This window comes from Bombina bombina, chromosome 7, assembly GCF_027579735.1.
Source record: "Bombina bombina isolate aBomBom1 chromosome 7, aBomBom1.pri, whole genome shotgun sequence".
Classification (NCBI taxonomy): domain Eukaryota; kingdom Metazoa; phylum Chordata; class Amphibia; order Anura; family Bombinatoridae; genus Bombina; species Bombina bombina.
The window spans coordinates 552,630,947-552,644,573 of NC_069505.1; the positions used below are offsets into that span (position 1 = coordinate 552,630,947).

Consider the following 13,627-nt stretch of genomic DNA (forward strand, 5'->3'; position numbering starts at 1 on the left):
ATTACCAAAAAGCAATGCCAAAGCCATATATGTCTGCTATTTCTGAACAAAGAGGATCCCAGAGAAGCATTTACAACCATTTGTGCCATAATTGCACAAACTGTTTGTAAATAATTTCAGTGAGAAACCTAAAGTTTGTGACAAAATTTGGGAAAAAGTGAACGATTTTTTTTTTATTTGCTCGCATTTGGCAGTGAAATAGTGGCATTAAATATACCAAAATGGGCCTAGATCAATACTTTGGGTTGTCTTCTAAAAATAAATATATACATGTCAAGGGATATTCAGAGATTCCGGACAGATATCAGTGTTCCAATGTAACTAGCGCTAATTTTGAAAAAAAGTGGTTTGGAAATAGCAAAGTGCTACTTGTATTTATTGCACTATAACTTGCAAAAAAAGCAAAGATCATGTAAACATTGGGTATTTCTAAACTCAGGACAAAATTTAGAAACTATTTAGCATGGGTGTTTTTTGGTGGTCGTAGATGTGTAACAGATTTTTGGGGTCAAAGTTAGAAAAAGTGTGTTTTTTTCAATTTTTTCCTCATATTTTATAATTTTTTTATAGTAAATTATAAGATATGATGAAAATAATGGTATCTTTAGAAAGTCCATTTAATGGCGAGAAAAACGGTATATAATATGTGTGGGTACAGTAAATGAGTAAGAGGAAAATTACAGCTAAACACAAACACTGCAGAAATGTAAAAATAGCCATTGTCATTAAGGGTAAGAAAATTGAAAAATGGTCCGGTCATTAAGGGGTTAAAGGGCCATAATACCCAAATGTTTAAACACTTGAAAGTGATGCAGCATAGCTGTAAAAGGCTGACTAGAAAATATCACCTGAACATCTCTATGTAAAAAAGAAAGATATTTTACCTCAAAAGTTCCTCAGTAGCCACCTCCCATTGTAAAGGATTTCTAAGCAGCATTTTAGTGTGTCTGTCCTGGGACAGCTGAAAGGATGAGCCTCGTGAACTCTCATATTATTTCACCAATCAGGTAAAGGAAGCTTACTATGAAATCTCATGAGAGTTAAGTCAAATCTCATGAGATCACAGTAAGAGTTCAGGACCTGCAGCTGGGAGCAGCTGAGTATAACTTTTTACACAGAACTTACTCTGCTGAGCTGAGGAAATTGTGAGGTAAAATATCTTCCTTTTTTACATAGAGATGCTCAGGTGATATTTTCCTGTCACCTTTTACAGTTATACTGCATCAGTTTCAAGTGATTTAGCATATGAGTATTATGTCCCTTTAAGTTAGCAAGTGCTGTAAATTACGAACACTGCCTCTACCTGACAATAAATGTAGATACAGCAATATGTTTCATACATGTTTTTCTTGTTTCAATTTAAAGTTTTCATTCAAAAATATTTGAATATGTTTCATTGCTGCAATTTATTTGTATTACATAAATATTTTGCCTAAGGTGACTCATTAAATAACAAAAGATCTCACCAATATTTATAGCCACTGTTTCTGCTTATTTCATATATCCCATACATACAACTAGCGGATTTTAAAATCAAATAAGAAAGATTGCATCTCAAGGCTAGGTATTAATAATGGGACAGTCTACTCCAGAATTGTTATTGTTTAAAAAGCTAGATAATCACTTTATTACCCATTCCCCAGTTTTGCATAACCCACACTGTTATATTAATACCTTCTATCTATGCCTTTGCAGACTGCCCCCTTATTTAAAGGATTACTTTCTGTTATAATTTTTAAGCTAAACAACTAACATATTAAAGTTAATAAACATTAATTAAAACCTACTGACCTATATTTTCTCCAAAACGAAGTTTCATAACGTTCTAAAAGTTATATCTTTTATTCGCCGATGATGTCACGTTATCCTGCCCACTATTTTCAGCACTGTGTGTTCAAAATACTTAAACCAATAACTTTGTGTTTAAAGCGCCATTTTGAAACCTAGGTATTGTAAACGGATTGGTACAGAGCAAAGGATACCCACGGAATGGGTTTGGAAAACAATTAAATTTGCAGACAAGATTTCTGATATACGGTAGAGATATGTTAATGAAATGCTATTGATAAAAAGCGTATTTGGGGTAGTTAGTTAGTAACAGGCATAGAAAATATTTACTTACAGTGGCCCTTTAAGTTCTTTTGACAGACTTGCATTTTAGCCAATCAGAACTGACCCATCGAGAGTGAGCACAATTTTATCTTTACGGCACACATGAACTAGCCGTATCTAGTTGTGTAAACTGGTCACAATGCACTGAGATAAGAGGCGGATTTCAAGGGCTTATTAAGTAGCATATGAGCCTACCTAGGTTTAGCTTTAAACAAAGAATAACAAAAGAACAAAGCAAAATTTGTTGATAAAAGTAAATTTGAAAGTTGTTTAAAATGGCATGCCCTATCTAAATCACGAAACTTTAATTTTGACTGGACTGTCCCTTTAATTTAATAAATGCATTTAAATACTTCTAAGGCCACAAAACATAAGGCTTCTATATACATTTATATATCATATCTAAAGAGGATATAATAAAGTACTGATATGCTATATACTGTGAACCATTTTATTCACCATTAGTTTGTCTTTTTTATTAAGTTTTTATTTAATTTTTATTTTGTATCTTTTTATTTCTACAGGTCATCAGTGATGCACATTACAAACACATCTTCTGTAAGCTTTGTTCTTTTAGGATTCTCTGACTTCCCATGGATCCAGACGCACCTATTCCTGCTTTTCCTTTCCATGTACTTAGTGACCCTTGTGGGAAATATGGTTCTCTTATTCTGCATTGCCTACAACCACCATCTACACTCACCCATGTATTTCTTTCTTGGCAATCTCTCATTGGCTGATATTGGTTTCACATCTAGTACCATACCTAGTCTACTCTCCTCACTCATTGTCAACAGGAGGTTCCTCAGCTTTCCGAATTGCATCACCCAGATGTTTTTCTTTATTACTTTCGGAAACTTGGAGAACAATCTTTTGGCGATTATGGCTTATGACCGTTATGTAGCAATCTGCAGCCCACTCCATTATGCCACACAATTACGGAGTCATTGGTGTGTTGTTCTGGTGATTATCTCTTGGGTTGGAGCCTGTTCTCACTCTTTACTTCATACGCTCATGGCGGTTAATCTGAGTTTTTCCGGAGTAAAACAAGTTGATCACTTCTTCTGTGAAATTTCAAGGGTCTTGTCTATATCAAGCTCTGATACATCTACTAACTACACCCTCATTCTCACAGAAGGGGCTGCATCAGTTGGCGTCCCTTTTGTCTGTATCATCCTATCCTACGCCTTGATATTGAGAGCCCTCTTACAACTGCATACAGTGGATGGGAGACAAAAAGCCTTCTCGACCTGTTCATCTCATCTTATCACCGTTTGTATCTTTTATGGAACAATTGTCTCTGTCTACTTCTGCCCCTATGCAAGTACTTCTAGAGTAGTCGAGAGAGCAGCAACCATAGGGTACACACTGCTCACTCCAATGTTGAATCCGATTATTTATGGCCTACGAAATAATGCTATGAAAGCTGGTTTCAAGAGAATGATTAAATGGAAGACAAAGTCCAAGAGAGCTTAAACTCAACACTTTAGTATCATTAAAATAAGAACAGTCTATTTAAATATATTAGAAAACAAATTTGAATGGAAAAGATTAAGAAAAGGTTCCTTATTTTACTTTTGAAACAAAGATAAAGCACATTGGCCGATAATGAAAACTCCTATTTGTGGAAAATGAAATAACCCATAATTTAAGAAAAAAAACATTTTCAGCACAAGAATATCATATTTTTTTCCAAAATTAAATAAAAATAAAAATACTGTATACATTTAAAAATGGCAACTTTTAGATGGGACATAGAAAAAATGAATTTAAAAGTTTAAAGGGATAGTTAACGTTAAAAAAATTCTTAACATTTTCTCTTAAATAAATTGGTTAAAGGGACAATATTCCCCAATTTTCATATAACTGCATGTAATAGACACTACTATAAAGAAGATTCACAGATACGGATATAAAAATCCAGTATAAAACCTTTTATAAATATAAACTTACTTAGAAGCTCCCAGTTTAGTAATGTTGATGAGGTTAGGCTGAGACACACAGTGAAAGGGGCTGGGAAAACAAAAGGAACAGGCACTCTCCCCTCCCCTCTGCATATGAAAAGACAGATTAGACAAACAGGAATCTATAGACATCAGTATACATCAGACACTGTGGGGCTTGGTTAGGAATCTGAAAATCAGCACAATGTTCTTAAAAAAATAAGCAAAACCATACATTGTTACAAAAACACTCCCAGATGGGCTATATAAATGCATCATCTACACAACATTTATGCAAAGAAAAATCTAGTGTACAATGTCCCTTTAAGCCGGTAAAAAATATGTTTTAAGCTTACTGTTGGAGGGTGTCCGCATGCTGCGCTCAGCTTCCGTCCCTTTTAATAGCTGTATGCGACAGCTATCTTTACAGCACAGTCAGAAAAAATTCTATTGGCTAGGAATAAAAAAATCAATCTGCCTGGCTTCACCGAGCAGACATCTGACGCATGCGCTCTTTTACACGTGCACCATATATCAGAGGCACCCGCTGTATCTTTAGAGCACGGTCCTACAGGAGTGCACACTACTATAGGTTACTACTAAGCAAACTTAAAGGGATATGAAACCAAAATGATTTATTTCATGATTCAGAGAATACAATTTTAAACAACTTTCCAATTGACTTCTATTATCTAATTTGCTTCATTCTCTTAGTATCCTTTGTTGAAGTAGCAATGCATTACAGGGAGCTAGTTAACTAGGTGAACCGATAACATGAAACATATATGTGCAGCCATCAATCAGCAGCTCCAAAGTCTACCTAGGTATCCCTTTCAACAAAGGATACCAAGAGCACAAAACAATTTTTTATAATAAAAGTAAATTGGAAAGTTGTTTAAAATCACTTGATCTACCTGAATTATCAAAGAAAGTAAGTTTCATGTCCGTTTAGGTGGAAGGGCAAGGTGGGCGTACGGCAGCATTCTTACACTCATTTAATACTCTAGCAATCATATCCATGAATTTTGTTTATATACAGAAATGTATCCAGACTATTTTTAAATGTATCTAGGGTATTGGCATTCACTACCTCCTTTGGTAATGAGTTCCACAATTTTATTGCTTTTACAGTGAAATCTTGTTGGCTGAAAAACATTTAAACATTCCCTCAAAAGGTAATGTACAGGGGAATAGGCGGCTGAAGGATTTGGGATCTGTGCAAATAAAATAAGATAAAATATCAATTAAAATTTTAAATAGATGATAGATTATTTTGTAATATGCTAATATTAAATTATTATTAAAATGCAAATAACATTTTTACTGACCCTTTATGGTAAAGGCGTCAATGATGTCATGAGAAAATTATTATCCGGTGGTAGAGGGCAAATATTTTAAGTTCTTTGATGAGAGAGTAGAGAGAGAGAGAGAAGAGAGAGAAGGTAGAGAGAGAGAGAGAGAGAGAGAGAGAGAGAGAGAGAGAGAGAGAGAGAGAGAGAGAGAGAGAGAGTAGAGAGAGTAGAGAGAGTAGAGAGATAGGGATCGATTTATCAACAGCCGGACGGACATGATCCACTGTAGGGGATTATGTCCGCCTGACATCGCTGAATGAGAGAGAGAGAGATTGAGAGAGAGAGAGAGAGAGAGAGAATCTGTACATTTTAATGAATCAATATAATACATATAGCACAATTTACTATATTTTGGCATGTAAGATAGGGCTGCAAATAGAAAGTTGCACACATTTTAGAGAACCTCTTTATCTGTACTTCACTTTGTATGAAGTGCATCTGCTTCAAATTGTGCTCAAAGATAGGGCACTCTCCTGTACCTCCCAATGTTTTCTGGATAGTATCTGGGATTGGGGGTGGAGTCCCAGTATCCCTGGGGAGGGGCTGAGTAATCGTAATGTAGAGTCAGTTGGGTAAATAGTATAATCTGGGGTATTCAGGGGGTGGTCTGGGGGCAGAATATAGCATTCTATGGATGGTATGGAGGCAAAATGGAAGAGTGTGGTTGGGCAGCTTTTAGGTTGCCCCCAATTTCAGGAGATTTATAGGTAAGAGAGGGAAAGTGGGAGGGGCATAAGGGACAGAGCTTCAAACCAGGACTATCCCACAAAATGCAGAACAGTTGAGAGCTTTACTCCAACTTTGTTTAAAGGGAAAGTCTACACCTTAGTCATCTTAAAGGGCCAGTAAACCTAGAAAATAATGTTATATAATTCTGCACTATATAACATTATATTAGCGCTAGCTTTATACAACCTAATATTGCTGCTGGCCCGACCGTGCCATTACACTCAGTGTAGCTCGCTCCCGCTGTCAGACAGAGCAGGAGCAAGCTACACTGAGTGTAATGGCGCGGTCGGGCCCGGCTGTGACTAGACAGCTAGCCAGATGTGCTCTGAGGGAAAACCAGACCCTCTCAGTAGAGCACAGAGAGCGGGTCTGAAAAACCCTCTTTTTTTTATAAAATTCCAGCGGCAATATTAGGTTGTATAAAGCTAGCACTAATATAATGTTATATAGTGCAGAATTATATAACATTATTTTCTAGGTTTACTGGCCCTTTAAAGTCTTACCTTAGATTAAGCTGAACATATCCTTCTGTACCCTTTCTATATAATGCAGCAGGAACAGTAAAAAAAGTTATTTTAAAATGAATATTGTTTCTGGTCACTTTGAAATGGCTGCCAAGCTCTGCCCACTGATGACCTCACGATCTGGGCACTGTATTTTTATTAGCTTTTCCCAACAATACAGTGCTAATTCATGTGTGCCATACAGATAACACTGTGCTCACTCCAGTGGAGTTGCACAGCACACAGCACTGATTGGCTAAAATACAAGTCAATAGATAATAAATAAATAGCCCTGAGATAATGGGGGCAGTCTGCAGAGGCTTAGATACAAGGTCATCACAGAGGTAACAAGTATATTAATATAACTGAGATAAGGGGCAGTCTGCAGAGGCTTAGATACAAGGTCATCACAGAGGTAACAAGTATATTAATATAACTGAGATAAGGGGGCAGTCTGCAGAGGCTTAGATACAAGGTCATCACAGGGGTAAAAAGTATATTAATATAACCATGTTGGTTATGCAAAACTGGGAAATATGTAATAAAAGGGATTATCTATCTTTTTAACCAATAAAAATGTTGGAGTTGACTTTTAATTCTACTCCAGTCTAATGTGTGTAATTGACTTTTTCTAGAACTGCATAAAAACGTTTGCATTTTATATAAAAATACTCACATGGACTAACAAAGAAAAAAAAATCACACAATTACAACTTCAGAATAGATATACCAAGAATCTAAACAGCACAATGTATGATCAATGCATTTTTATTTCAGACATAAACATATACACAACGTGTATAAATCTTAACATACAACAAAACAGGAGCGCTGGATGCAGTAAGAATATAAAAGTTGTTACAGTTTCCAGTAATTCTTCCACCTTTATGGAACAACATTCAGTTTAATAAGGGTCTGATATACAAAAGCTCACTGCTCAGGTGAGATGATCTAAGGCATCTTGTTAGAGGATAGGTCCCTAAAAAAATGTTATAAACACATATTTTAATTTTGAAAGATATTTATCTCAATATGCAGGGTTCTTAATATGAAGAATAGACTCCTACACTACAATTTGAGGTCTAAAAAAATCCCCAAAACATTGCATGATTTCACTACATGCAGCCAAGCTTTTAAAGGGACATAAAACAGTCTGAACTAATATAAATTTCTAAATATATAATGCAGCCAAAGGTTACCTGCAAAATGGGTTCTGTTTTAACCCCCATTAAAACAGGCATAGTTTTGTTTGCAACAAGCCCCCCCCCCCCCACCCCGGGCGTTTCCAGATATGTAAGGTGCTATCCAGGCCATAGCTTCTTCAGAATGCACTCATGCATGTGCATGGTAGGTGGCAGTGTCACATGGCACCTGACTAAACAGTGCACAGTATAATGTTGAAGCTTTCAGAATACATGTGACATTATCCCCATGGAAACGAGCAAGCCTCTTGGCAACAAACAATAGCAGTGCCTGCTCTCCCCCTCAACCCCCCCTAGCTTGCATAAGTAATTATCCTCACGTGCACACTTTGTTACATGATACCAAAAGGTTTGGAGTAGGACAGGGATAAGGGAGGTGGAGCAGGCTACACTTGGCAACACTAAAGTGTAAGTCATTTTGCAGATTTTTGGAAATGTTATTAAAATACTATAGGCTTCTTTACACACTGATTTACATCAGTTGACCCTTCTATAATATGCACATAACTCAAAATGTTTTAATAGGCCCTTAGTGAGCTGGAATTAGTTTTATAAATACATTGCAATACATAGCCTGAGTATAATTTGTAAAATATATTTTTAAAATTATATTAGTTGTTTAAATAGTAAAAATAAAAAAAATATATAAGGGTAAAGTTGATGACCATAAAGCAGTGGGCGCTGCCATATTGTATTGTAACTTAGGTTAGCTTTTCTGCTGAGGCAGGGAATGGTTATAAATGGCTTACTAGAGTGCACAACCAATGACTGTGCGGAATACAGCTGTGTCTGCCCTTCCATGTTTAACATGAATTGGAAAGCCCACAATATTCAGAATTAATTTACTGGAAAGTAGAACAAAATAAATAATGAACGTTTATTGCACAGTGGTTTTACTACATGTAATTAAACAATTTATATTAATATATTGAGGTGTTTAATGTACCTTTCAGCTAGCTCCCAGTAGTGCAGTCTTACTCCTTCATCAAAGGGTACCAAGAGTATGAATCAAAGTGATAATAGAAGCAAATTGGAAATTTGTTAAAAATTGAAAACATGAAAGAAAAAAAAAAAAACTGAATTTATGCTTACCTGATAAATTTCTTTCTCTTGTGATGTATCGAGTCCACGGATTCATCCATACTTGTGGGATATTATCCTTCCCAACAGGAAGTGGCAGAGAGAGCACCCACAGCAGAGCTGTCTATATAGCTCCTCCCTTAGCTCCACCCCCGAGTCATTCGACCGAAGGCTAGGAAGAAAAAGGAGAAACTATAGGGTGCAGTGGTGACTGAAGTTTTTTTAAATAAAAATATACTACCTGTCTTAAAAAGACAGGGCGGGCCGTGGACTTAATACATCACAAGAGAAAAATTTATCAGGTAAGCATAAATTCTGTTTTCTCTTGTAAGATGTATCGAGTCCACAGATTCATCCATACTTGTGGGATACCAATACCAAAGCTTTAGGACATGGGTGAAGGGAGGGACAAGACCGGTACCTTAAACGGAAGGCACCACTGCTTGTAGAACCTTTCTCCCCAAAATAGCCTCCGAAGAAGCAAAAGTATCAAATTTGTAAAATTTGGAAAAAGTATGAAGCGAAGACCAAGTCGCCGCCTTACAAATCTGTTCAACAGAAGCCTCATTTTTAAAAGCCCATGTGGAAGCCACTGCTCTAGTAGAATGAGCAGTAATTCTTTCAGGAGACTGCTGGCCAGCAGTCTCATAAGCCATAAGGATGATGCTTTTCAGCCAAAAAGAAAGAGGTAGCCGTAGCCTTTTTACCTCTCCGCTTACCAGAATAGACAACAAACAAACAATGAAGATGTTTGAAGGAAATCTTTGGTTGCTTGTAAGTAGAACTTTAAAGCACGATCCACATCAAGATGTGCAACAGACGTTCCTTCTTTGAAGGAGGATTAGGACACAGCGAAGGAACAACAATTTCCTGATATTCCTATTAGAAACAACCTTAGGAAGGAATCCAGGTTTGGTACGTAAAACCACCTTATCTGCATGGAAAAGGAGATAAGGTGAGTCACACTGTAAAGCAGATAACTCAGAAACTCTTAAACTTTCCAAGATAGAAGCTTAATATCTATGGAATGCATAGGTTCAAACGGAACCCCTTGAAGAACTTTAAGAACCAAGTTTAGGCTCCATGGCGGAGCAACAGGTTTAAATACAGGCTTGATCCTGACCAAGGCCTGACTAAACGCTTGAACGTCTGGGACATCTGCCAGACGTTTGTGTAAAAGAATAGACAAAGCAGATATTTGTCCCTTTAAGGAACTAGCTGATAATCCCTTCTCCAATCCTTCTTGGAGAAAGGACAAAATTCAAGGAATCCTAATCTTACTCCATGAGTAACCCTTGGATTCATACCAACAAAGATATTTGCGCCAAATCTTATAATAGATTTTCCTGGTGACAGGCTTTCTAGCCTGAATCAGGCGTTCAATCTCCAAGCAGTCAGATGCAGAGAAATTAGATTTGGATGCTTCAACGGACCTTGGATTAGAAGGTCCGGCCTCATTGGCAGAGTCCACGGTGGAACAGATGACATGTCCACCAGGTCTGCATACCAAGTCCTGCGTCACCACGCAAGCGCTATCAGAATCACCGAAGCTCTCTCCTGCTTGATTCTGGCAACCAGACGTGGGAGGAGAGGAAACAGTGGAAATACATAAGCCAGATTGAAGGACCAGGGAACTGCTAGAGCACCTATCAGTACCGCCTGGGGATCCCGGGACCTGGACCCGAAACGAGGAAGTTTGGTGTTCTGTCGGGACGCCATCAAATCCAATTCTGGTGTGCCCCATAGCTAAGTCAGCTGGGCAAATACCTCCGGATGGAGCTCCCACTCCCCCGGATGAAAAGTCTGATGACTTAGGAAATCCGCTTCCCAGTTCTCTACCCCTGGGATATGGATTGCTGAGAGATGGCAAGAGTGATCCTCCGCCCATCGGATTATTTTGGTTACCTCCATCATCGCTAAAGAACTCTGTGTTCCTCCTTGATGATTGATATAGGCTACAGTCGTGATGTTGTCCGACTGAAATCTGATGAATTTGGACGCAGCTAGCTGAGGCCACGCCTGAAGCGCATTGAATATCGCTCTCAGTTCTAGAATGTTTATCGGGAGGAGAGATTCCTCCTGAGACCATAAGCCCTGTGCTTTCAGGGATTTCCAGACTGCACCCCAGCCTAGCATCTGTCGTTACTATAAGCCACTCTGGCCTGTGGAAACACATTCCCTGAGACAACCACCAGAGGAGAGAATCTCTGGTCTCTTGGTCCAGATGCAGTTGAGTAGAAAAATCTGCATAATCCCCATTCCACTGTTTGAGCATGCATAGTTGCAGTGGTCTGAGGTGTAGGCGGCATAAGGGACTATGTCCATTGCCGCTACCATGAGTCCGATTACCTCCATACACTGAGCCACTGATGGCCGAGGAATGGAATGAAGAGCTCGGCAAGTGATTAAAAGTTTTGATTTTCTGACCTCCGTCAGAAATATTTTCATTTCTACTGAGTCTATCAGAGTCCCTAGGAAGGAAACTCTTGTAAGAGGGACGAGAGAACTCTTTTTTTTATGTTCACCTTCCACCCGTGAGATCTCAAAAAAGCCAGCACGATGTCCGTGTGAGACTTGGCTAGCTGGAAAGTCGACGCCTGAATTAAGATGTCTAGATAAGGCGCCACTGCTATACCCCGCGGTCTTAGAACCGCCAAAAGGGACCCTAGCTGATGATGATGATCTCTGTGAATAGGGATGTGTAGATACGCATCCTTTAAATCCCCAATAGACATATATTGACCCTCCTGGATCAGAGGAAGAATAGTCCGAATAGTCTCCATCTTGAAAGATGGTACTCTGAGGAATTTGTTTAGAATTTTGAGATCCAAGATCGGTCTGCAAGTTCCCTCTTTTTTGGGACCCACAAACAGGTTGGAGTAAAAACCTAGCCCTTGTTCCGATCTTGGAACTGGGCGGATCACTCCCATGGTATGATCTAAAAAGATAGAGGAGAGGAGCGCAGACTCAAATGCAGGGTGTAACAAAATTTAATGACAATAAAAAAGACAAGTGGCAACTAACAAAATATAAAATTTAAAATGGCATATAGTGTAACATTAACACTTAGCAACTTATCCCCTCTTCGAGTGTGTCCAGAAAGGAGTTCCAGGAAAGGACAAGGCAGACGTGTATCCACATTCACTTCAAGGAGGAAGAAAACAGACAGACGGCGTGCGTTCCCAAACAATGCCAGAAACCAGGCTGGCAACAGGTACAATGTCCGTTTGAAATTTAACAAGAGTAACGATATAATACCTTTATCCGGCAAACAGAAATAATCCTAGGCTCACAAATCCAAGAGTTCTATGCTGCAGGCTAAGAACTGAGGACGGCCTCACTGGATCAAACAACTAACGTATAGGGGGCGGGGCTCTACGCGTTTCGTCCCAGTGACGTAGGGACTTTCTCAAGAGTAATTTGCTAGTAGCGTGCATATCCTCTTCTAGGTTGTGTGTGTTGGCACTCCCACATATTCCACCAATGGGGTAAGAGATGATAATGATATGCACGATACTGCAAATGGAGATTGTAAACAAATACTTGTAATAGCGTGAGTATGGGTAAGTGTCAGATATTTAAAGGCTTCATCTCTTCAAAGTATTATACAATGATAAAAATTTACAAATATAATTCAGTTCTAAACAACTTGCATATCTATTGATACCCTAAAATATTGATAACGGTACAAATATGTTTGTATCTCTAAAAAAAACACAACTAATATTCATAAATATAAAAATAAAACCAATAATTTTTAAAAATACATAAAATCCATATTTTAAAACATTGATCAGCATGAAAATACGCTAAATGTAATACGCACTATATATATATATATGCTAACTATAAAATTCATATATATACACAATAAATATATAAAAAGATATATAAAAAAACCCTTATTACATAAAATAAGTAATAATATGTCAAAGAAATGCTTGCAAATCAATATCAATATTTAACCCTTTAGGTTCCAAATACCTTTCATGTTTATATGCTGAGACTCTCCCTAAACTCTTCAATATGCCGCAAGAAATGCTACCTCTAGCCGTAGAAAGGGCCCACAGATTGGGGAGATCTCCCTCATCAGGCGGAGATATAAATAGACCGAGACCCATAATAGTAAGATATTTGAACTATCAGGACAAAATTAGGATCCTACAGTTCTCACGCAAAAACGCACCTATTCTATTAGAAGGGAACAAAATCTTGGTTTTTCAAGATTTTGCTTATGAAACCTCCATAAAAAGGAGCTCTCTCCAATATGTGGTAGACTGATTAAAGAGGGACTATTTGCCACAATTGTTTACCCAGCTAAACTTAAGTTAGAAATGCAAGGTCACACTTATATCTTTGATAATGTACATGATGCAGAAAAATTTTATACTGAGAAATGTATTAAGTAAGGTCAAATTAAGAGAAAGACAAGGGAAGGGAAAAGTTACAGAGGAAAATAAGTTTGTTGCAAATAATGAAGTATCAAATGCTTTTTAATCCTATAAATGGTTGGACTCACTTTCTTTTTCCCCCCCTTTTTTTTTTTTTTTTTTTTTTTTTTGGTATTTTTCTTTTCTATTTTACCTCTCTATAAATGGAGGCTAAAGTAAGAAAATTGGTTATATCTTCGTGGAATATTGGGGGTATCTCTACTCCGATAAAGCGCAAAATGATGATTTCACAGCTAAGGAAACTTAATACAGATA

General features: G+C 37.7%; 1 protein-coding gene across 1 annotated transcript; it reads left to right on the plus strand.

The window, feature by feature from the left end:
• Positions 1-2,646: 2,646 nt before the first annotated feature.
• LOC128636559 (olfactory receptor 1361-like) lies at positions 2,647-3,588 on the plus strand. The gene has a single exon (XM_053689554.1). It carries the CDS (start codon positions 2,647-2,649, stop codon positions 3,586-3,588), a length of 942 nt encoding a protein of 313 aa, XP_053545529.1.
• The last annotated feature ends 10,039 nt before the right edge of the window (positions 3,589-13,627 follow it).